The sequence below is a fragment of the Oryx dammah genome, unplaced genomic scaffold, assembly GCF_014754425.2.
Source record: "Oryx dammah isolate SB20612 unplaced genomic scaffold, SCBI_Odam_1.1 HiC_scaffold_1, whole genome shotgun sequence".
Classification (NCBI taxonomy): domain Eukaryota; kingdom Metazoa; phylum Chordata; class Mammalia; order Artiodactyla; family Bovidae; genus Oryx; species Oryx dammah.
In genome coordinates, this window is record NW_024070185.1 from 76,485,983 (window position 1) to 76,511,714 (window position 25,732).

Sequence of the window (25,732 nt, forward strand, 5' to 3'; positions counted from 1 at the left end):
GAGCTTTTGCATAGGAGCATACAGAGGGGACCAGATGCCATGATCTTAGTTTTCTTAATGTTGAGCTTTAAGATAACTTTTTCACTCTCCTCTTTCACTTTTGTTAAGAGGCTCTTTAGTTCTTCACATTCTGCCATAAGGGTGGTGTCACCTGTATATCTGAGGTTATTGATATTTCTCCCAGCAATCTTGATTCCAGCTTGTGTTTCTTCCAGCCCAGAGTTTCTCATAATGTACTCTGCATATAAGTTAAATAAGCAGGGTGACAGTATACAGCCTTGACGTACTCCTTTTCCTATTTGGAACCAGTCTGTTGTTCCATGTCCAGTTCTAACTGTTGGTTCCTGACCTGTATACAGGTTTCTCAAGAGTCAGGTCAGGTGGTCTGATATTCCCATCTCTTTCAGAATTTTCAGAAGTTGTGGATCACAACAAACTGATGACTGATGTTGAAGCTGAAACTCCAATACTTTGGCCACCTGATGCGAAGAGCTAACTCATTTGAAAAGACCCTGTTGCTGGGAAAGATTGAGGAAAGGAGGAGAAGGGGACAATAGAGGATGAGATGGTTGAATGGCATCACTGACTCAATGGACATGGGTTTAGGTGAACACTGGGAATTGGTGATGGACAGGGAGGCCTGGCGTGTTGTGGTTCATGGGGTTGCAAAGAGTCTGACATGACTGAGTTACTGAACTGAACTGAACTGATACAGAGGGGCGGCCTTCTCTGGTGGTTCAGATGGTGACAAATCTGCTTGCAATGCAAGAGATATGGGTTCCATCCCTGAGTCAGGAAGATCCCTTGGAGAAGGGAATGGCAATCCACTTCATTATTCTTGCCTGGAGAATCCCATGGACAGAGGAACCTAGCAGGTTACAGTCCATGGGGTCAAAAAGAGCTGTGCAGTCCCGTGACTGGATGACTGGAACACACGCACATACAGAGAGGTGGTTAGGCTCTCCAGACTGCTTGTCCCATTGCAGTGCCCTCACCTCTTTTCAAGGGAATTCTCAAGCATGGGGATCCATGTTTCCAAGAACAGCTGTGCAGGATTTCTAGCCCTCCCCCTTGCCCCCAGCTTGTGTTACAACAAGCTTTGTGATATCACAGACACAGACAAAACAGCAAAGCATAGACTCTGTCCCCAGAAGTTAATGGGGAATCTGTCCCGGAAGTTAAACATCAGTAACTCTAGGTTTCCACTTTTCTCTCTTCCCCATACAGATTTTATTATTGCTCCTGAAAGTTCTAGATCTGAATGTACTATTTTAAGAATTACTCAGCTCTTTCAGTTCAGTTCCGACTCTGCGACTCCATGGACCGCAGCATGCTAGGCCTCCCTGTCCATCACCAACCCCTGGAGTTCAACCAAACTCATGTCCATTGAGTCGGTGATGCCATTCAACCATCTCATCCTCTGTTGTCCCCTTCTCCTCCTGCCCTCAATCTTTCCCAGCATCAGGGTCTTTTCAAATGAGTCAGCTCTTCGCATCAGATGGCCAAAGTGTTGGAGTTTCAGCTTCAACATCAGTCCTTCCAATGAACACCCAGGACTGATCTCATTTAGGATGGACTGGGTGGATCCCCTTGCAGTCCAAGGGACTCTCAAGAGTCTTCTCCAGCACCACAGTTCAAAAGCATTAATTCTTCTGTGCTCAGCTTTCTTTACAGTCCAACTCTCACATCCACACATGACTGCTGGAAAAACCATAGCCTTGATTAGACAGACCTTTGTTGACAAAGTAATGTTTCTGCTCTTTATGGCTGGATAATTCTTTTTAGTGGTACCCTAGGAGGATCCTGAAATTGTGAAAACTGTGCCTAAAATGTTTCTTTTCTCATTATATATTTTTTCCAAATTGAAAAATAGCTGAATGTATCAATAGCCATGCTTAGATGGATCAACAGATTAATATTTCTTTTTCTTTGGAAGTTTGTGTTGGGAATCACAGAGGTTATGAGGCAGGATGACTTGGAGGGTTAAGAGCCTTATTCGGAGGTTCATCTGTCCCTGCTATTTGGACTAGTTAAATAGAGGCCTTGCTGTCTCAGTTTCCCCATCTGTAAAAGGAGACAATAATAGAACTTTCTCATGGGGTTTCTGTGAGGTGAAAATGAGCTGATGCATGTAAAATGATTGGACCTATGCATAACACATAGTTAGAGCTCGGCTGTCTGTTTTTATTTTTATTGTGTGGCTATCCTCAACTGTGTTTTGAAGGAGAGTAGACTCTGTAAGTCTCAAGAAGGACAGAAAAGCAAAAGAATCTGACTTGAGTGTGGCAGTGGAAAGTTGCTGGGTTTAGGAGAGAGGATGTAAAAGGGTGCTGGTTCTTCTTATTGGAACCTCTGTATACCCTTTCCCCGGTGTGCATGGAGCTGACTGAGACACTGGACGTTTGTGTGCTGAGCAGTGATGGGTCCTATCTAGCTTCTATGACTCAGATCATAATCTTGGTTATGAAACTTTGCTTTCACCAATAGTCCTGGCCCGTTTAATATATAAAATTGTTTACAACAGTTTCCATGGTCTCTGGAGGTTATCAATCAACTTGTATTCCATTTTCTCTTTTCACTGTCTTTCTCATTTTTATTTGCAAGACCTTACAGAATATATTCCTTCTTTTTTTCTTTGTTTTAAAATTCTGGTAAAATACACATAACAGAATTTATCATCTTAACATATTTAAAATGTACAGTTTGTATCCTTAAGTACATTCACATTATTGTGCAACCAACACAACTACCCAAATCCACAACTCTTTTCATCTGCAAAACTGAAATTCTGTACCCATTGAATGACAACTGCCCTTTCCCCTCCCCCAACTGCTAGCATTCTACTTTCCATCTCCATGTATTTGATTCTCTAGGTACTTCCAAAATATGCATCTTTTCTAGCTATGATAGATTCCTTGAATTAAACATCTCTACAAGAGATTTGTTTAGGACTTTTCAATGCACTCACACTTCCTTTCTGTAGAATGGCTTCTCTTTATTGTGGCTTTACATGGCTAATTATGACTAGAATCCCTTTTCACCAATATCTTTGTAGTTTAACTCCAAAGAAAATAATCTCTAACCTTCTATAAAAGCCACTAAAGGGTCACATATGAAGTGAAACCAGTAAAGGCAAAATTGGAAGTGTTTTTCACGTTCTATCACTCACCTTACTCCCACAGCCTATAAAGTGGGCCGAAAAATTGTGCCAGAATCAAAACAGACCTTCACAAAAATCCTAAAATTTTACCACTTGAATCATTCTTTTTTCTTGACATTACGCTTGATGCTCATTTTCCCCTGTGCCAAGTTTGATCTATCTGAAAGTTAGAGCAGAAATATTAGTTCCCCAAATTCTTTTCCTGTGGAATGATTTGACCTGATTGGAGGCCAGGAGCTTTCAGAAGTGTGCTATGCTGTGATTTGTGCTGACGTGAATGCTTTTTAGAATTCTTAAGTCCTGGGCTAATCATCGGAAGTACTTTTTCCTCTTTTTACCTTGATTGACCCAAAATAAGGGGAAAAGAGGAAAACAGATAATTTGGAAAAAAGATAATTTTGTGTTGGATTGGAATTGCAAGATTTTATTTTTTGTAAACAGTCACTTTGAAACACACAAAAAATCATGGATTAAGTGATTTTCTAGTTCATTTTTTGAAAACTATAAAATGATGCTGTTGTACCAGTATATTGATCATAATGGCAACCACATATTGAATAATAAATATAAGAAATGTCACAATTAATCAACTTATCACTACTATTTGAATAACTGATGATTATTTTACACAATAAGGTTAATAAGATAAAAATGAGAGAGAGGAGTGAGGAAAAACAAAGAGACAAGAACTGCAACTAACTCTTAACAGTTGATATAGTTGCTATAACTGAGCACAACATTTGTCCTCAACTTATTGGCAGTGAAAAGAGAAACTCATTATTAGCGGGGAGAATGCCTACTAATTCTGCAGGAACATAGCTCTGTCTGGCAGTATGTTCTGAAAAGAGTTTCTTTTACAGAGAATATGAGTGATGCAATTCACAGCTCTTATGAAAAGTGAAGATTTCATTTTCTTCTTACTGAGAAAGTCAGTGAAAGTTGGGGGCAATGACAAGGGCATCCGTTCTGCAAGGACACTGAAGTGGTCCAAGAATTTCATCTCCCAGTACTGTAATTATAAAACTGAAACAATGCAGGGTCTTAGTTACCCATCCCTTCATCCCCTTTGCTGAGCCAGGCAAGGCTGGAAGCAGGACTGTAGATGATCTGAAGTTGTCCCCTCTGACTAGAGCTTGGAAAATTTTACTCTGTTCCTGGTTAAAGCCGGATTCATGCTCTTTGGAAGCCAGACAAACAGATGGTGGGGCTGACATCCTTTCACAAGACCAAGCAGCCCAACTTGTGTGCCCATCCAGGTGGAAGCCACCCTGTCTGTGGACAAGATGAGCTACCAAGGTACCAGCAGGCAGATCCAGGCTTGCCTGGGGAAGCAGTGCTGTGACAGCCTTGGAACGTGGACAGATGCTTGATCGAGACCACAGAGATCCACCCACAGAGCCCAGCAGAGATGGTTTTAGCCTGGAAACTGTTCAGGGCAGGTGTGACCAGATGGCTTCCCAGCCAGACGAAAAGTCCTCTCAGGCTCCTGAGGTGCCCCCACCCCCGAGAGGGATGGCCTCTCATGGGTCTGCCAGGATAAATTAACTGAAGAGTGTACCGAGTGACCCAGTGAGCTGACTTGTATTCCTGGTGGTTTAGTATTGACCAAGGGTTTCCCTGGTGGCTCAGATGGTAAAGAATCCTCCTGCAGTGGAGGAGAACAGGGTTTGATCCTTCAGTCGGGAAGATTCCCTGGAGAAGGGGATGGTTATCCACTCCAGCATTCTTGCCTGGAGAATTCCATGGACAGAGGTGCCTGGCAGGCCATAGTTCATGGGGTCGCAAAGAGTCAGACAAGACTGAGCGGCTAACACTTTCACTTTTACATCGACCAATATGAGAGTACACCTGTCTGAAATAAAAACTTTGGCTCCAGTATCACTTATGCCTCTTTCTTGATGGCGGTTCTGTATCAGGACCATTTCTGTCCCAGAGCTCTTCATCTGACATGGCAAAGCTGTGCCGTGGTACATATTTAGTACTTGTCTCCTCAGGTTTGCTATGGCAGGTTATTATTATCTTTTGAAAGATCTGAGAACTAATGTGAAATGGTAAATAAATGGGAAGAAAAACCTTTTTTTTTTTGTCATCAAGAAAAACATATCATTGATCCTCTTGGGGATTTTTTACCCTTGTACCAAGAATAGTATAAAGTTATACTTGGCTTATGTCTGTGTCCATATTAGTTAAGTTTTTAAAACAACAGAAGAAGTTTCTAAAGGTTCTGGAACAGGTAGAAGTAACTTCTTTAAAAACAGGAGGTATTTTTATTGTGGTCTTTGTGTCATTTTATCTGATGAGACTCATTTTAAGGATCTCTGTGCATGGAGATGACATACCAGTGCAGGAGAAAAGTTGGAAGTTTGACATCTCAGAGGAAATTACAAGCAAGAATTAAATCAGGTGTCATTAAATCTTTCCATGAGCCAGTGAAATAGCTGAGGATGGACTGTGACCAGCTGGAAATGTGCCCCAGACCCCCAGCAGCAATGCTCGCTGTGAAGGTTGCCAGAAAGAAATGCTAGTCTAGTTTGAAAGACCTTCTGGCTCTTTAAGAGAATAAGGAAATTCAGATTTTTTTAAAAAATGGGAAATCTTCCCATTTTGAAAAGCTAGCAGCTAAAAACAAATTTTATTTATTTTAATTATATTGACACTCTTCTCACCCTCTGGTATAAAGTTTACATGACACATTATTTGTAGGCTGGGGTCTAATCTTAAATTTTCATAGGAGGCTATTACTTAGAGTCAAATTTATATTTTTCTGCTGGAGACTGATATGTTTTAGATAGAAATTTAGCTCTAAGGTGTTTTTCTGTAATTAATTTTTCTGGTCACAAATTGCAGTGTTTCTTTTTGGGAATCACTCCATTGATAGAGATGGATAAGAAAAGTTCTATATAAATACTCAGAGATAAACCCAAGATATTTTTCCTTCATGATATGTTGCTGAAGTTTTTCTTATAATTTGAGTGCTGAAGGGAACTGAGACATTATCAAGCCCAAATTTCCACCTCCATGGATGTGGGCACTGGAGGTAGGTTGAGATTCATTTCACCAGCTGGTTAGTGAACCAAGCTGGCCCCTGGGCCAAAGGCTTCTGCTCATTGTTAATAGTTAGCATTAATTGAGGTCCTCATATGTGCTTGGGCATATTTCTCATTGTTCTAACAACTCCCTGAGGCAGGTACTCTTATTATTCTCTTTTATAAACAAGGAGACTGAGGTGTAGGGACTTGCCCAAGGTCATATAACTGGTGAGAGGTGAAGCTAGTGGGGCTTGTTTATCCTTCATACTACACATTATTTTCCAGGCACTTGATTTTTTTAAAAATACGGTTGATTTACAATATTGTATTAGTCTCAGGTATACAGCAAAGTGATTTGGTTATACATACATACATACATACATATATATATATGTATATCTTTATTATTTTTCCCAATCTCTTCCATTATATTATTAGTTTGTTACAAGATATTGAATATAGTTCCCTGTGCTATACAGTAAATTTCTGTCATTTATTTGTATATGGAAATGCACATCTGTTAATCCTCTACTCCTAATTTATCCATCTGCTCTTCCCTTTTGTTAACCATAAGTTTGTCTTCTGTGTCTGTGAGTTTGTTTCTGTTCCCTGGTGGCTCAGAGGATAAAGCGTCTGCCTGCAAAGCAGGAGACCTGGGTTCAATCCCTCGGTTGGGAAGATCCCTGGAGAAGGAAATGGCAGCCCACTCCAGTATTCTTGCCTGGAGAATCTCATGGACAGAGGAGACTGGTGGGCTACAGTCCACAGGGTCGCAAAGAGTCAGACACGACTGAGCGACTTCACACACTCACTCATTCAGATTATTTTTAAGGTTCCACGTATAAGTGATATCACAATATTTGTCTTCCTCTGTCTGACTTCACTTAATATAATAATCTCTAGGTCCATCCATATTGCTGCAAATGGCATTATTTCATTCTTTTTTATGGCTGAGTAATAGCCCATATATATATGCATGCACACATGGTCAGTTGCTTAGTCCTGTCAGACTCTTGTGACTCCATGGACTGAAGCCCACCAGGCTCCATGGGATCTCCTGGGCAAGAATACTGAAGTGGATTGTCATTTCCTTTTCTAGGGAATCTTTCTGACAGCGATCAAACCCAAATCTCTTGTGTCTCCTGCATTAGGCAGATTCTTTAACACTGAGCCACCTGGGAAAGTGAAAAGTGTTAGTTGCTCAGCTGTGTCTGACTCTTTGCGACCCCATGGACTGTAGCCTGCTAGGCTCCTGTGTCCATGGGATTCTCTAGGCAAGAATACTGGAGTGCATTGCCATTTCCTTCTCCAGGGGTCTTTCCAACTCAGGGATTGAACCCACATCTCTTATATCTCCTGCATTGGCAAGTGGGTTTTTTTTTTTTTTTACCACTAGTGGCATGTGGGAAGCCTCCCTACACACACACACACACATACACACACACACATATGTGTGTGTGTGTGTGTGTGTTTAACATCTTTGTCCATTTATCTGCTAGTGGACACTTAGGTAGTTGCCATGTCTTAGCTATTGCAAATAGTGCCGCTTTGAACATTGGGGTGCGTGTACCTTTTTGAATTAGATCTTTTATCTCTTCAGGATGTATATCCAGGAGTGGGAATGCAGGAACATATGGTAGCTCTGTTTTTAGTTTTTAAGGAACCTCCATACTCTTTCCATAGTTGCTGCACCAATTTGTGTTCCCCCCAGCAGTGTAGGAGGGTTTTGTTTTCTTTACATGCTCTCCACAGGCACTTGAATTCTTAAATTCCCAAGGAATTTAGGCTATTCTAGGAAGCTGCAGTTCTCAGAGCTTGGCATTGTGTAGAAATCTGAGAAGATATTTTATTTATCTCCTGTTACCTCTATGTAGATATAATACATGAGAACATCCTGTAAAATGTCCTCATTCCTTTTCATTGACTGTTGTTTTCAGGCTGTGATTATTTGCAAAGGACCATTTTGTAGAAACTTTAGAAATTATCTTATTGTAGGTGAAGGATTTATAAGTTAATGGTCCTAGTAGTGTGGTACAGTGGCTCTGAGCTCAGAATTCAGAGGCAGGTAGATTTGGGTTTAAATCCTGTTTTGGCAGCCATGTGACCTTGGGGATATGACCTGGCAAGCTTGGGCCTTGGTATCCTCTTCTAAAAAGCAGAAAAAAAAAATCATAGGGCTCTCCTGGTAGCTTTGCTAGGTTAAGTGAGACACCCATGGATACCCCAGTGTCCAGCACACAGCATTCTATCAAGAAGAATTACTGAGGCTACTTCTATGCCCTTGGCCAAAAACATAGACGTGCTGATGCTAATCAGCTTGTGCTATTAGGCTGGCTATTGGAATTCAGGTTCTGAGCCTGCTTACTTGGTATTCTCTGCATTCATGTTGTCACAGGTGGGGTAGTGGACCCTCTGTGAAAATGAAGGAGTGAGAAAGTCTTCTTTTGAATCCTACTTTGGCTCATCATGGACTGATCTTCAAAGCTCCTTCTTAGCAGTTTGCTGAGAAACTAAAGCTACCCTATTGTGGATTCAGGGAGCAAGGGCAGTTATTTAAATATTTATTTATTTATTTATTTATTTTTGGTTGCACTGGGTCTTCATTGCTTCATGCGGGTTTTCTCTAGTTTTGGAGACTGGAGGCTACTCTCTAGTTGTGGTATAGTGAAAGTGAAGGTGAAGTCGCTCAGTCGTGTCCGACTCTTTGCGACCTTGTGGACTGTAGCCCACCAGGCTCTTCTGTCCATGGGATTCTCCAGGCAAGAATACTGGAGTGGGTTGCCATTTCCTTCTCCAGGGGATCTTCCCGACCCAGGGATTGAACCCAGGTCTCTTGCATTGCAGGCAGACGCTTTAACCTCTGAGCCACCGGGGAAGCCAGTTGTGGTATGGGGGCTTCTTATTGTGGTGGCTTCTCTTGTTGTAGAGCACGGGCTCTAGGGCACGCGGCTTCAGCAGTTGTGGCTCCTGGGCTCTAGGGCACAGGCTCAATAATTGTGGTGCAGGGGCTTAGTTGCCCCATGGTATGTGGGATCTTCCTGAACCAGGAATCGAACCAGTGTCCCCTGCTTTGCAAGGTGGATTCTTAACTACTGTACCACCAGGAAGCCCAAGGGGCAATTTTTTTTTAAAAAGCATTATCCTATTACCTGTGATGGATAGCTTATGGCAGAAAGGATCCAATCAGAGTTGAAATGCCTCACCCCATGGCTGTAAGCCTTAGCTCATATCACAATCTCTTGTGAAGTTTGAGTTTATCTACTTTTATTAGCTTGACTACTTATTTATGTGGTGGGGCGGGATGGGGGTCACCAGAGTGTTGGGAAGTGATTCCATTTTGAAGAGTGACCGTTAGACATATTCCCTGCTGTCTCTATTTCTTTTTGATATATTGCCAAAGTACAGTTTAGCTAACACAGTCTATGTCTGACTCTTTCTGATCCCATGCACTTGTAGCCAGCCAGGTGCCTCTGTCCATGGGGATTCTCCAGGCAATAATACTGGAGTGGACTGCCATTTCCTTCTCCAAACAAAGTCTAAGATAAAGGGATATTTTGCTTTGGAGTGATACTGCTGTTAAGCTAATACACAGGAAGAAAAGATGCATTAGAAACCACTCTTTGTTACTTGGAAAGGTTGCTTGGAGGAATTATTTGATAGGTTGTTAAAGCCAATGTGAAATATTTTCAAATGGGATGAGTATCCTTTCTAGGAAACTGTAATTCAAAAATGTTTCTGTGAATTTTTCCTAAACTTATCTCTCTCTCTTTTTTTCCTGAAAAGCCACCTATGAACTTTTGTTAGGCGTAGGGCCCTGGATGTCACGTTGAGGCTAGAGAAGCTTTGGTGATGAAACAGAGTAAAATGGCAAATAGCGTGGGCTTTGCTTACATTTGCATTCTTTACCTGCCGACTTTCTGGGGACCCTTCAAGGACTGACCTTATGGAAGCCTTCACTGCCCAGTCATATCTTGTAGGTCCTTTCACTGTGCCCTTGTGGTGCAGCTGCTTCACTTCTGCTCAGAAACATCTCTTCTGCTCATCAGATGCTGTGGCAGTGAGCACTGACCTTCAGGAGCATCACCCCCTCAAGGTCAAGAGCAGCTGGATCCGAAGATTCTTTCTAGCTGTAACGTTTCTGAGACAGAGATGGCAAATGAATGTTCGTCTTCCGAGGGCAGTTAGTTTTTGTCATTTACGAAAAATTAATGAGTATTTAGATTGACTAGGTTGTATGTTTGTGATCTGAATTTGCTTCTAGATAGGACAGATTTTGCTTTCAAAATTGGCTGTCTTCTGTTCCAGTCATTACTTTGTTTCCTTGTTTTCTGTATGACAAATGAATTTATTTTCTATTATCACAATTTTTTTTATTTACTTGTGCCGTGCACGTGGGCTTCAATAGTTGGGCGCATGGACTCGGTAGTTACTGTTCTCCGGCTTGAGAAGTTAGGCTCTTGTGGTGCACAGGTTAAGCTGCTCCAGAGCAAGGGACTGAACCCGGGTCTCCTGCATTGGCAGATGGATTCTTAACCATTGTGCCACCAAGGAAGTCTCCTATTATCACAATCTTCATTTAATGTTTATAGTGTATATATGTCTGGTTATTCCAGTGATATAATAAAAACTCCAATGGGGAATGTGGAGGTCAGATTGATTGCTTTAAGTCGGCCAGTATTCCATCAGAATTAGCTCTGAGTTAGGAAATGGACATGCAATTGTTTGATGAGTAACACTCTTCCATTTGAGGAGTTAATAATTCAGTAGGAGAGTTATATAGATTAGTAGAAAAATACCATGGTGGGTACAAAGTGTATCTCCATTCCCTCTAATTCTTGATTATGAAGTTAAGAAGGAAAATAAATGCTTAAAAAAATGCTTGCCAACTGATGGAATGAAAATGTTCTGATTGTGAAAAAGCCTTTTTGATGTTGCTTGTAAATCAGGAAGTATCTCAGATATTGGAGGGGCCTAGATTAGTTCTCGGAGAAGGCAATGGCACCCCACTCCAGTACTCTTGCCTGGAAAATCCCATGGACAGAGGAGCCTGGGAGGCTGCAGTCCATGGAGTCGCTAAGAGTCGGATAAGACTGAGCGACTTCACTTTCACTTTTTACTTTCATGCATTGGAGAAGGCAGTGGCAACTCACTCCAGTGATCTTGCCTGGAGAATCCCAGGGACGGGGAGCCTGGCGGGCTGCTGTCTATGGGGTCGCACTGAGTTGGACACGACTGAAGCGACTTAGCAGCAGCAGCAGCAGATTAGTTCTGGGGCTCCCTGGTGGCTCAGTGGTAAAGAATCCCCCTGCCAATGCAGGAGAGGTGGGTTTGGTCCCTGGGTTGGGAAGATCCCTGGAGAAGGAAGGGGCAACCCACTCCAGTATTCTTGCCTGGGAAATCTCAATGATGGAGGAGACTGGTGGGCTATAATCCAGTGGGTCGCAAAAGAGTTAGACAGCCACTAAACAACAACAGAATAGTTTTAGGTGAATTAATTGAGAAGTTCCAACTTGTAGGGTGGTAGATAGTGGTCTCAGGATGTAGTGAAAGTAAACATCAACAATAGAAAACAACCCTCTTAATATGAGGTTCAAGAAGGAGTTGTAGAGATAGATTTGATAAAGGAGAAAGGCATATTTTGGCAAAACAGAATGGTCAAAGGCCAGCGAGGATTTTGCACACACTGCAGATAGAGGGGTGGGCCAGAGGACTTTGAGGTCAAGGAGGTAAAAGGGAGAAACTCTTAAGGAGTATCAAATTTAAGCATCTAAATCCACAAAGTCTCCGTCACTATTCAAAGGCTGCCTACTGTCCTTAACGGGGAGCTTGGGGGAGAATGGATACATATGTATGGCTGAATTGCTTTGCTGTCTACCTGAAACTATCACAGCATTGTCAGTCGGCTATGTGGTTGTTTTTCAGTCATTAAGTTGTGTCTGACTCTTTGTGACATCATGGACTGCAGTGCACCAGGGTTCCTTGTCCTTCAGTATCTCCCGGAGTTTGCTCAGAGTCACGTCCATTGAATCAGTGATGCTATCTAACCATCTCATCCTCTGCTGCCCTCGTCTCCTTTTGCCTTCAGTCTTTCCCAGCATCAAGGTCTTTTCTAATGAGTTGGCTCTATGCATCAAGCGACCAAAGTATTGGAGTTTCAGCTTCAGCATCAGTCCATCCAGTGAATATTCAGGGTTGATGATCTTTAGGATTGACTAGTCTGATCTCCTTGCTGTCCAAGGGACTCTGAAGAGTCTTCTTCAGCACCTCAATTTGAAGGTATCAATTCTTCGGTGCTCACCTTTCCTTATGGTCCAACTCTCACTTCCATAATGACTACTGGAAAAACCGTAGCCTTGACTAGACGGACCTTTGTTGCTAAAGTGATATCTTTGCTTTTTAATATGCTGTCTAGGTTTATCATAGCTTGCCTTCTGATTTAATTTCATGACTGCAGTCACTGTCCATGGTGATTTTGGAGCCCAAGAAAATAAAATCTGTCACTGCTTCCACTTTTCCCCCATCTATTTGCTATAAAGTGATGGGACTGGATGCCATGATCTTCATTTTTTGAATGTTGAGTTTTAAGCCAGCTTTTTCACTCTTCTCTTTCACCTTGTACATATACTCCAATATAAACCAAAAAGTTAAGAAGAGAGAGAGAGCTAAGGCAGCAGCATCTGCAGGTTGGAAAGACAGAAGCTGGAAAGCTTGTCTGCGTCCATGGGAATGCTGGGGCATGGGCCCTAGGGGAGGGCTTCTGCCTTAAAGCCCCTGGGACCTTAGCTTTCCAGACCGGTAGGCACGGGCCAGAGGAGTTAGGAGTTGTCAGCGAGAGAAAGGTCTGTAGCAAAATGCTGGGCCTTTCCACTGCTTTGTTGACAGTGAAACCCTTCTTGAAGCTTCTCTTAAGCAAAGCTTGGCTCAGTAAAGAGCCCTCAGAGTTGGGCATCACCTTGACTGGAGTGACAGGAAAACGTTTTCTTGGAAGAGAGTCTGCCTCACTGCCTGTCCATGCATCTCTCAGCTGTCTGCCCTAGCCTGGCCCTTCCTCCCTCCTTCCTAACCCTAGGTTAATCTCTGTAGCTGCTGCTTTTCTGATTAGTGGGAATGACGAGAGGGCAGAGCTCAGAAGACCTGGTGTTGCCAAGAGCCTGGTGGAGGCACGTGAAAGTCACCAGTAGGGGGCAGCCCAGCATGCTTCTTAGTCTTCTGTCCCATCCAGGAGCTCAGGGGCAGGGAGCAGAAGGCTTTTAGAAGGTTTGGTTTTGGGTAGTCCAAGGAACCAGGGACTCGAGCACAAGTGTGTTTGGTCACCTAGTAACTGAGAAGCCCTGGAGTTCATCTTCCCTGTGGTCATTTCTCTCGTGGCTTTCTCTGTCCCGTCTCTCCCTCTTTCTTTCCCCCCTTTCTCCCTTGCTTCCTTCCTTCCTCCCCTTCCTTCCTCCTTTCTTTCTTTTCTCTTCATACATTTAAAAAATTCATAAAAGTGTAATGACATAACAGTAACTTCAGGTGCTTATATTCAGAACTGATACTTTTAATATTTTTGTCTTTTTTGTTACAAAGGCCTTTTTCTTTTTTCTTTTTCTTCTTTTACAAAGGCATTTTTATTTTAAGAAGAGAAATAGTTTAATAGTTTAATAAAATCGTATAACAGTTTCTGTTTCTTTATCCTTGACTCAAACCCGTTCTGCTTTCCCAAGATGACCTTCCTTGCATTCTTCTTTTTATACCTTACAAATATCCCTCAGTATGTAGTATTGTTTTATGTCATTTTATTGTTTTGCTTTTTAAAATTTTTTTATTAGAGTATAGTTGATTTACAATGTTGTGTTACTTTCTCCTGTACATCACAGTGAATCCATTATTCATACACATATATCATCTCTTTTTAAGATTCTTTTCTCATATAGGTCATTACAGAGTATTAAGTAAAGTTCTCTGTACTTAATAGTTACCTATTTTATATATAGTAGTGTGTATATGTGAATTCAAGTCTCCCAATATATCCCTCCACCCCCCTTGCTGTGTCTTTTTAAAAGTTCACATCAATTGTTTTGTATTATAAGCACATATCAGTCTGAAATTTTGCTTATTTTTTTCTCACTTAGCATGAAGCTTTCTTTCTGCTCAAATATGAAGATCTGCTTCAATCCAGCTTATTTAACACACCTCATTTTATTGTTTCTTAATTGATGGACCCTTGGGCTGTTTCCAGCTTTTTATTCTGACTGTATTACAAGTGAATATTCTTGCGTATCTCTCCTCCTGTGGTTCTCAGATGAAAACCTAGAATGGAATTGCTGGACTCTATAAAGCGTGTGACGTAGGATTTTTTAGGATACTGGCAAATTACTCTTTAAAGTGGTTGTGTCAGTTTATGCTCCTCCGAGAAATGTGAGAGAAATAACTGATCCTTAGAAATGCTTTATATAGTCAGATTTTAAACATTGTGTCCAGCTAGCAGGAAAGGAATGGTAAGTCCATGTTATTTAGTTTGCATTTCAGATTCCTTGAGGGGTGAGCAGCTTTCCATATGTTCCTGGACCGTTGGTGTTCCCCTCTGTGAAATGTTTGTTATTAACTTTACTGGCTTCCAGTCTATGATTCCTCCTTAATTGTACCTTAAAAATGTTTCTTAAGGGGTAGATTTCATGAGCAGTTTCTGGCCTACAGCTATGTTGTGGGCATCTGTGCAGATGGTAACTTACGACAGGGAATTCTTGGCATCCAAAGAGGCACTTGCTGACTTTTGCATCCAGCTCTTCTGTTGATTTTTTTTCCATTTTGACCAGGAGGAAAATCCATTCTTTATCCGGCATTCCTGCCTCCACAGTGGAAGAATATTCTCCAGTGACCACTTTTCATAATTTCACTTTTTTTTTGATGTTTTTCAGCAAAATCTTGTCTTGTCTTAGATTCAAAAAGAGTTATGTATTGCCTAACATCTGACTTATTTTTCATCTCATGATCACTGTGAATTTACCATTGACTAAATGTATCTTCCTTTTCTTTTCTTCCTGGGCATTGGTCACTGGAAAGCTTAGAATTAAGCTTGTGGTCCTTTTCCAGCAAATATTGGGTTGGCCAAAAAGTTCATTTGGGTTTTTCCATTAACTTGTATAGACAAACCCCAATGAACTTTTTCACTAACACAAAATATGCATTTTAAACCCAGTTCCTAGCTTCACTGATATCTCGGCCCTGGCTTTTCTTTCTTCGGTGCTTTTTGTTTTTATGTTTAGTTCGTTGTATTTTGTTGAATACAAGTGGCGAGTTTATAAATTGGAAATCTGATGAAAATAAAATAATAAAATAAAGGGCATAAATAATTAAAGGAAAAGGTAAACATAAATGCTTTGTGCCACAGACGTTGATTAAATACCTCCTGAGTGTCAAGCCCTGATGCAGTCAGTGACGAGGCAGGCAGAGAGAGCTGAAGAATTGGATTTCAGAACAGTGACAGCCACCATGCTAGCTCAGCTGTGAGGAGGGAACAAGTTCTCTGGAATCCTGGTTGTGACCCTGAAGGAAACCTTGCCTACATTGTTTGTCCTTTTCTTCTGCCAAATGCATGAAAAAAGTATTAAAATGTAGGGCTCTCTGGAATGTGGTTTTTTATTGGGAAGTGATTTAGAAGACGGAGGTTACTATGGTTTTTACTGGAAAATGTTAGTGGATTGAAAATCTTGGGGAAAAAATATCTAAAGTGTGGTAATTTTTGAAATGTCTCATAAAAACTCATAATGTTAAAATTGTTGTTCGGTAATTAGAGTGGAGTCTTAAAATGTTTCTTTCTGTGTGAAGTAGAAGCAAAGAAGGGAGTGAATCCTTCCTGCAAGTCTATTGTGTGCCAGGCTCCCGGGATTGGGGAGAGCCAAGCTCTTTGAGTAGAAGATGCTCCCCTGTCTTGGACCTTGCCTAGTGTTGCTTTTTTATGTAACAGGAGACAAAGTTTATGTGGGTCCTTTAAAAATTATTTCTCTCTGGTGTGATTTGGTTCTCTCAGAACCTTTTTATTTTATTTCTAAAGTTTGATTTCTAAAAATAGGTGTTTTATTTTATTTCTAACATTTATCTTCTAAAAATGGGTGTCCCAATAGTTACCATGTATTTTGACATCTTTTTTCCTTCTTTTGGATTGAGCAGAAGGGACCTATAGATGCTATATCTTTTCCCTCATTGGCTATTATTTTTCTCCTTTAATTAATGTTGTTAACAGTAGGGTTACATATTTGTTTTCAAAGTCTTAATTGGGATGCTATGTATCTTAAATGTTTTGAAAGAGAAAGAAAAATCCATTCTAACACAACTTCCTGGAGTGTCTATGGAGCTCCAAGTGTTGCCCATTCATTCTTCTATCCATCCGTCTGTCTGTCCACCCTTCATCCTTGAAGACCTACTTTGTACGAGGTGCTTTGTTAGATGCTATGGTGCATGTTGTGGTGGTGGTTTAGTTGCTAAGTTGTGTCCAACTCTTGAGACCCCATGGGCGGTAGCCTGCCAGGCTTCTCTGTCCATAGGATTCTCCAGGCAAGAATACTGGAGTGGGTTGCCAATTCCTTCTCCAGGGGATCTTCCCAACCCAGGAATTGAACCTGGGTCTCCTGCATTGCAGGCAGATTCTTTACCAACTGATCTGAAAGGGAAGCCCTATGGTGCATGTTAAGAATTATAAAACAGGATCCAGCTATCTTCAGAAAGAGGTCATGATCTAAGAAAAGTGAATAGACAGATGCTCAGATAACTTCAGCACAGGGTAATTCCATGGTAATAGGTTTGATAGCTTTGTGTTTATATTACCAGTGACTTTTACTAGTTGCAAGTGACAGAAATTTCAGATCAAACTTTCATTAGTGAAAACTAACCTCAGGGACAAGTGGATCCAAAGGCTCTAAGTGGCATTTTCAGAGTTCTGTCTCTTTTTATTTCTTAGCTCTCTTTCTTCCTGTGTGCTGACTTCATTCTTGAACATTACCTTTCCCTGTGTTAGAAATATTTCTCATGGAATCCCCAAGCCTGTGTAATCTTTCAGCTAAGATCCCAGAGAAAGAGAAAGGCATTGTCACAGCATTAATCTTTTGATTTTAGGGAAGCTTCTCATTAGTCCAGTCAAGGTTACAGCACATTTCTAAGCCAGTCATCATAGCCGGGGGGGATGGAGCTCTCTGTGCAACCAGCATTACCTGTCTACTCCTGTATTTGAAGGACTGGCAGATGGGGAAGAGATTTCTACAGAGAGTGAGCGTGTGCCTGCATGCATATGTGCTAAGTCGCTTCAGTCGTGTCTGACTCTTTGTGACCCTATGGACTGTAGCCCGCCAGGCTCCTTTGTCCATGGGACTCTCCAGGCAATAATACTGGAGTGGGTTGCCATGCCCTCCTCCAGGGGAATCTTCCCAACTCAGGGAATGAAACCACAACTCTTAAGTCTCCTGCTTTGGCAGGCAGGTTCTTTACCACTAGCGTCATGTGGGAAGCCCCTCTACAGAGAGTACACGAGGGCAATGTGGGGTTTGTGAAATGTGGCTCCTGAACGGAAAATTTCATTTCATTACTGACAAAAACAGAAAGAGTGGATCCTGGGCCAGGAAAAGAGAGGGTTTGGAGGAAGGGATGAAGGGAGAGAAAGGGGGAGGGGAGTCTGCTTCAGTGTTTCCGGAGGTAAAAGGAAGGAGGGACTGCTGCTCTTGGAAGGTGAGGACAGATGTGACTAGTCCTGTGTGTGGTGATGCCAGCATCCCTGTGGGTGTCACAGATTGAAATGCTTTTGAGAGGTAGTGGATGTATTTGTAAGTTATTTTCACCTCTGTATCCAGGGGATACCTTGAGTGGAGAGGCAAACTGAACTTGTTAGTTGAAAGAGTGATAAAAATTTAATAAGAAACCTGATGGTCCTGTCATTGAATATGAAACCTGCTCAACCATGGTTTCTCCTTGATCACACTCAGTACTCCTCCCCTTGCTGTATTTAAAATAAATGGTGGGGCCAGGTGGGTGGGGAGGAATCACCTTGAGCAGTCTGGTGAGGTTGGATGGAGGTTACCTAATTTTTATGGATTGCCTGCATTGAGTCTTGAGTTTGCACTCTGTTTTTCTTTTCTTTTTTTGCAGTTACATTGCAAATCAGAAAAGATTAGAAATCATCAACGAAGATGATCTTGAAGCTTATGTGGGACTGAAAAACCTGTGAGTACTCAGAACTTGCATACCTTACGTCAGAACTTTTTTATGCTCTGTAATAGTCAGAGGGACGGGTGTTCATTAGTTCTAACATTCACGCCATTGTGTACTTTCTTAGGACCATTGTGGATTCTGGATTAAAATCTGTGGCTCATAAAGCATTCCTGAAAAACAGCAACTTACAGCACATGTAAGTAAAGCTTGATTCTTTTGCTTCCCAGGACCCAATTTATTCAGTGTTTTCCCCCTCTGTTTATTTTCCTCCTTTCCCAGCTAGAAATCTCCTTTTTAAAAGTTAGTATAGCTTCGACAATAGCTTAGAAACATTAGCTTTGATTTCTGAATAGCTTCAGAGGGGTACTTAGAACAGCCTACTTATTCCCTTTCATGAATTTCTGGGCCATTTCCATCTTGGACGGAGCAATAGGCCAACAGAAAGGAGTCTGATGTGAAAACTATGTCCTGTACAGCGCTCTCGATTCTTTTCCTTGGACTCATGACATGTTCCCTGGAAGACATCAAACTAGTGGAATTGAAAGAAACTGACTTGGCCTTGGCCTTCACAGGGAACTAAAAATTGCTCGTGCACTTTCTCCTACAGTAGGTCCTCTTTTGAACCTTCATTTTCCAAAAGCTATCTGCCGTGATTGATAAAAGTGGAGAAAAATCAATCATGAAACATGCCAGAGGTTCAGACAATTGTAACAATAGCAAAGGCTTCCACTGAAGTCAGGGTGATATCAACTGACGTCAAATGGAAATACAGACAGTGGGAGCACTTAGGTTGTTTACTGTTAAATCCTCTTAGACAATGGCAGTTAGTCAATAAGATGTGGCCTTCCTAAGATGTTTCTTCATGAAGCAGAGTATTACCCACCCTCAAGTTCTGATTGTCAACCCCCACACCCCAAGTTTTCAGTAGGAATTTCTGTGGGAGGACTGTTGCCTGCATTCACTGGGTCTCTTGTGCTTTGCAGGTTCTCTGCAACAACACCTTGTGTATTTCATAGTCTATAGTCTGCCTGCAGAATTCTTACCTGCTTGATCTCACTTGATTTTTCTAACAGTTGGTAGGAAGGATCTTTCTGATTCCCATTTCATAAGTGTATTAATAAAATCGGGTCTCTAGATGGAAAGTGGCAGAATTTTGATGCAGGGCTCATCTTGGCTATGTTCTTTTAGTAAGAATACAGAAAATAAAATGTGTTTTGCATATAATGAGAGAATCATCCCTTGTAACATTTGTCCTCTTTCTTTGTCTTGGGTAGAACAGTTTCCTGACTGTTATTCAGACCAGTCTATAATAGAGATCATTCTCTTTGAGTAGATTGCCTGGACACTCCGTGGTGATTTGTTGATCTTATGAAAAACCTTAATTTCATCAAACTAGTGCAAGGGCTTCATATTTCATAGGTGGCATTAATGATGAAATCAATTTGAAAATAAAGTCTGTAGAATTAAAATGCAAAACTTTTGGAGAAAGGTGATAAAACTCCAAGGAACTTTATTAACACCTTTCATTTAGAGGCTTTTTGGCAGCATCTCTATAGTTGGTTTGCCTGCACAAATTCTGCTGTCTTTATGTAGACCTTGAGAACATAAACAAGAGAGAAGAAGTTGAACACAAGAAAAAGGTGAAATGCTCTAATGCAATCACTTAAGTGTAATTAATGACCTTGGTGGTTACGTACTGGTATTTTCATTACTGCTGACTATAGACCTGAATTACTCAATGACTGCATTTTTACTGGCTATTTTACTACATCACTTCTTCTGACGTTATGATCTAAATAGTGGGCTATGGTTAATTATGGTTTTACAAATAGCCTTATTTATGACTCTACTGTGCCTCTTCTATTTTCCCTACTTTCCTTGTTCTAAGATATTTATATGAAAACCAAAGCCATCTTTTGTAATTTTTTTTAGGCTGATACATGGTAGAATAATTTTAATGGCATTCTCTGGGCTGTACATACTTATGTAAAGTCAATTATTTGTCCAAGTCTCCCAAAGAGGTGTCATTTGAAAATAGGAGACCAAGGAGATGGACATAATATAGTTTTTTAACAGCCAACAATTGGGAAGTCTAATTAATACCAGACCACCTGACCTGCCTCTTGAGAAATCTGTATGTAGGTCAGGAAGCAACAGTTAGAACTGGACATGGAACAACAGACTGGTTCCAAATAGGAAAAGGAGTACGTCAAGGCTGTATATTGTCACCCTGCTTATTTAACTTATATGCAGAGTACATCGTGAGAAATGCTGGACTGGAAGAAACACAAGCTGGAATCAAGATTGCTGGGAGAAACATCAATAACCTCAGATATGCAGATGATACCACCCTTATGGCAGGAAGTGAAGAGGAACTAAAAAGCCTCTCGATGAAAGTGAAAGAGGAGAGTGAAAAAGTTGGCTTAAAGCTCAGCATTCAGAAAACGAAGATCATGGCATGTGGTCCCATCACTTCATGGGAAATAGATGGGGAAACAGTGGAAACAGTGTCATACTTTATTTTTGGGGGCTCCAAAATCACTGCAGATGGTTACTGGAGCCATGAAATTAAAAGATGCTTACTCCTTGGAAGAAAAGTTATGACCAACCTAGATAGCATATTCAAAAGCAGAGACATTACTTTGTCAACAAAGGTCCGTCTAGTCAAGGCTATGGTTTTTTCAGTGGTCATGTATGGATGTGAGAGTTGGACTGTGAAGAAAGCTGAGTGCCGAAGAATTGATGCTTTTGAACTGTGGTGTTGGAGAAGACTCTTGAGAGTCCCTTGGCCTGCAAGGAGATCCAACCAGTCCATTCTAAAGGAGATCAACCCTGGGATTTCTTTGGAAGGAATGATGCTAAAGCTGAAACTCCAGTACTTTGGCCACCTCATGCGAAGAGTTGACTCATTGGAAAAGACTCTGATGCTGGGAGGGATTGGGGGCAGGAGGAGAAGGGGACGACAGAGGATGAGATGGCTGGATGGCATCACCGACTCGATGGACGTGAGTCTGAGTGAACTCCGGGAGTTGGTGATGGACAGAGAGGCCTGGCGTGCTGCTATTCATGGGGTCACAAGAGTTGGACACGACTGAGTGACTGAGCTGAACTGAATTATTGATCAAACTACAAACATTACTGATATTTGTGGTGATTGTCAAATGGTAAGACAGCACGAAGTCAGGCTGATGTTCAGACAGAAGTCAGAGTGTCAGTAAGCTTCAGATATCACAGGACAAAAGAGGCTTCTAATGGCCAAAACAGAAATTCATTTCAGCAGTTGGCTTTAGGAAGTGGCGGGGAGGAAGGGATTCATTCGGGTGTCTGCCTTTCGAGACCTAGGTCTCAACCTCTTCCTACAGCTGAGAACTCGGGGCGCTGGTGTGTTCTCCTTGATTTCCTGAGCAGCATCCTTAGCTGACTCTCAGCACCATGACTGTGAGGGAGCTGATAAAGATCTATGTATGAAAGACTATTTCTCTCTGCCCTGGGATATACTGATTATCTCTCTGAGTTTTCCCAACAAAATAAGAATATTCACAAGAGCATCTGTCCCACTTTGGGCTTTAGGGACATTCAGTTGGGTCCTGTCTGTTCCTTTCATCATTTCTCTCCTACACTGTGCTTATTAGTACCCCACGCTGACTGTCCAGAGCCCCCTAGGACTGATCCCTGAGTTTATTTCTAGGTGCCTTTAATTCCAGCAGTCCCCGAGAACTCAGAAAACTGTGAGAAAAACCAGTATTTGTGTTTTCCAGGGGCGTTGCAGAGGTGCTAATTAGCTCCTTTGCAAAAGTTCTATAATCAAACAGTAAGAGGATTGTTGATTTTTTTTTCCTCCCCTCCTCCTCCCTTTTGGCTTTTGGGCCCAATAATAAGTATGGTTCATAAAACTCATCTTGTTCCTGGCTCTGGGCTGTGCTGCTAGCAGCTCGACAGGGCAGCTGCCCCTGTGCTGGCTTGCTAGCTGAACTGGAACTGTGACAATGAGTATGTCCTCTTTCTTTGCGTCCTCATTCCTCACTCTTCTTGGGAGGAAAATAAGGGTTTTTTTTTTTTTTTTTTTCCTTCAGAAGAATGGGGATTTGTGATGAAGATGAAAACATGTGTGCCTCACAGGCTGTGGAGAAGACACACAGAGTAACTTGTCAATGTATTATACTCTAGTGAAACCCATTCGTAATTCACATTCCAAAAGAAAAGATTTATGTGGGCACATTTTACAACTTTCCTCTGGATTATTTTTTCATGTGGGTGAGCACTTTACACTCAGTGTGAAGAGAAGAGATGCCAGCATAGAAGAAAGAGGGCATCTTGGTGTGAGTGAAGTTTGAATGAGAGGAAATCTCAGTACAGAATTAAGCTGGAAGTGGCCATGTGCCTTCTTGAATTATGAGCTGCCAAAGTAGCATTTTCTTTATCCATCCACTGACTAGTGTTAGTTCATATATTAGCTCCTCCAGGTCCTTAACTTCTCTCTGGAGGAAACTGGCCAGACATACCAGGAGACCCTGACCTGTGATTTTGTGGGATGAACACAACACACTAGCCTCAGTGCAGCCAAGATTGCTCTCCCCTTAGCTCTCCCATATTTACCTGACTCTCAGCCCAGTGCTCACTTTGCTAAACTGGAATCATACACTGAAAGGCTCATCGCAAATTGTTGAAGGCTCAGCTGTTTTGTAAAAGCTAATATTTGTTTTACATTCATGTTACTTATTTAAACACATGTCTAGAGGTCCAAGCATTGCACTCTTTTAAAATAAATTCGACCAGTAAACAAATTCACAGGAGTCAGCTGCCAGTATTAACACTTTGAATTACCCAGCTCAAGGTCTCATGACACTGAACACTGGAAACTAAAGCTCCTGTTTCATTAAATGAAACTATTAATATATATTTGAAACATGTCAGTAAATTTGTTAGTATTTTTAGTCACAAATAGGACATATTTTCATTGTCTAGATGGTCCAAATCTTCAAATGATATGTTGCCAGACTATTTGTTCTGGACAAAATCTGAGATATTCTTTGTTTATCTGGTATTTTGTTTTTATTGTTCTCATGAAATTGTTTGGTTATTTGGAAGGCATTTAGAAGCAAGCACATAGAGTTAATCAATAGGATTATCTTTTCGATTCAGTTCAGTTCAGTTCATTTCAGTCGCTCAGTCGTGTCCGACTCTTTGCAACCCCGTGAATCGCAGCACGCCAGGCCTCCCTGTCCATCACCATCTCCTGGAGTTCACTCAAACTCACGTCCATTGAGTCAGTTATGCCATCCAGCCATCTCATCCTCTGTCGTCCCCTTCTCCTCCTGCCCCCAATCCCTCCCAGCATCAGAGTCTTTTCCAATGAGTCAACTCTTCCCATGAGGTTGCCAAAGTATTGGAGTTTCAGCTTTAGCATCATTCCTTCCAAAGAAACCCCAGGGTTGATCTCTTCAGAATGGACTGGTTGGATCTCCTTGCAGTCCAAGGGACTCTCAAGAGTCTTCTCCAACACCACAGTTCAAAAGCATCAATTCTTTGGCACTCAGCTTTCTCCACAGTCCAACTCTCACATCCATACATGACCACAGGAAAAACCATAGCCTTGACTAGACGGACCTTTGTTGACAAAGTAATGTCTCTGCTTTTCATATGCTATCTAGGTTGGTCATAACTTTTCTTCCAAGGAGTAAGCGTCTTTTAATTTCATGGCTACAGTCACCATCTGCAGTGATTTTGGAGCCCAAAAAAATAAAGTCTGACACTGTTTCCACTGTTTCCCCACCTTCCCGTGAAGTGATGGGACCAGGTGCGCCATGATCTTCGTTTTCTGAATGCAAGAGCTTTAAGCCAACTTTTTCACTCTCCTCTTTCACTTTCATCAAGAGGCTTTTTAGCTCCTCTTCACTTTCTGCCATAAGGGTGGTGTCATCTGCATATCTGTGGTTATTAATATTTCTCCCAGCAATCTTGATTCCAGCTTTTGTTTCTTCCAGCCCAGCATTTCTCATGATGTACTCTGCATAGAAGTTAAATAAGCAGGGTGACAATATACAGCCTTGACATACTCTTCGATTAGGATGTATTAAATTCAGTTAATATTCAAAATGTTGTGTATCATGTTAATATTTCAAAATATTCATGATGCTCTTTATTTTTGAAGTATCTTTTCATCTAGTGAGTTTTGCTTTTAATTTAATTTAGTTTAATCCTATTAATTGTTCAGAAGGTCCAATATCTCTAGAAGGTATATAAGTTGGTTTCAGAATATGGAAAAGAAACTTCTGGGTAACAAAGAGATTTAAAATAGACATTATGAAAATTATAAACCCCCCACCTCAACCTCACTTTCAAGCAAGAATTATAGCAGAGGCAGGAAAAACTAAGCTATCACTCAAGGTGAAAGAAAGTAAGGCAGGAACCATGATCAAATAAAATTATGTTTTGAAAAAAAATTCTAAATACTTTATTCCAGAAATGTTCACTTGTAATTCACATTTAATGTTTTTGATTCCTTTCAGCAATTTTACCCGAAATAAACTGACGATTTTGTCTAGGAAACATTTTCGTCACCTTGACTTGTCTGAGCTGTAAGTAATAATTTTGTATGGCATTTGCGGAAAATAATTTCAAAGAGAAGTGTAATTAAGTATTTTTAAAAATAAGCGATGCTGCAGATCTATTTTTATATCAAAATTTGAAAATGAGTTGAAAAATGATTTCTTAATTGTGGGCTATTTTTTTTTTATTCCTTCACTAGAGTATGATTCAGCAGTAAAAAAAATAGAAATCTCAATAGTAATGTATCATTTATGATGAGCTTAAATGTTGTTTTTACATAAAGGACTTGTTTTCTTTTTCTTTTTTTTTTAAGGACTTGTTTTCTAAAGGAGAGGTAAAGACAAGGGTTTTGTGTGAAATATATGGCTACACATCTCATAGCATTGGTTTGGTTTTTGTTCTGTCCAGTCCCTAATGGAGAGCAAATGCATTCAAGGAGGAAATATTAATACCAGTGGGCAAAACCAGCAGGCACTGTTGGCTTATGCTCCAAATGACAGAGCCCACTGGCCCTTAATGAACACTGGAGTAGAGACAACCCTCTCCCTACCCACCTTCCTTTGTGAGATTTCCTACAGTTTCGGTCACTGCATTCAGGATTTATCCTCATGCCTAAATCCCTTTTGTTGTAAAACGATAGGAAAAACATTGAAATTTATTGATCTTTGATAGCCAGCATTTCCCAGTGTGCTGAATTCTTATTCATTTATTTATTTGGCTTTGCCAGTTCTTTTAGTTGGGATCTTTTAGTTCGGGCATGTGAGATGTAGTTGCCTGATGAGGGATTGAACCAGGGCATTGGAAGCTCAGAGTCTTA

The 25,732-nt window shown here is 41.1% G+C and overlaps 1 protein-coding gene across 6 annotated transcripts in view; it reads left to right on the forward strand.

The window, feature by feature from the left end:
- Nucleotides 1-25,732, forward strand: part of NTRK2 (neurotrophic receptor tyrosine kinase 2) — a 396,903-nt gene that overhangs the window by 18,272 nt on the left and 352,899 nt on the right. For all 6 annotated transcript variants that reach the window (XM_040244768.1, XM_040244728.1, XM_040244738.1 and 3 more), the window contains exons 2-4: nucleotides 18,304-18,378; nucleotides 18,491-18,562; nucleotides 24,876-24,944. In XM_040244768.1, the coding sequence (XP_040100702.1) occupies nucleotides 18,304-18,378; nucleotides 18,491-18,562; nucleotides 24,876-24,944 (216 nt within the window). The remainder of the gene's footprint in view (nucleotides 1-18,303; nucleotides 18,379-18,490; nucleotides 18,563-24,875; nucleotides 24,945-25,732) is intronic.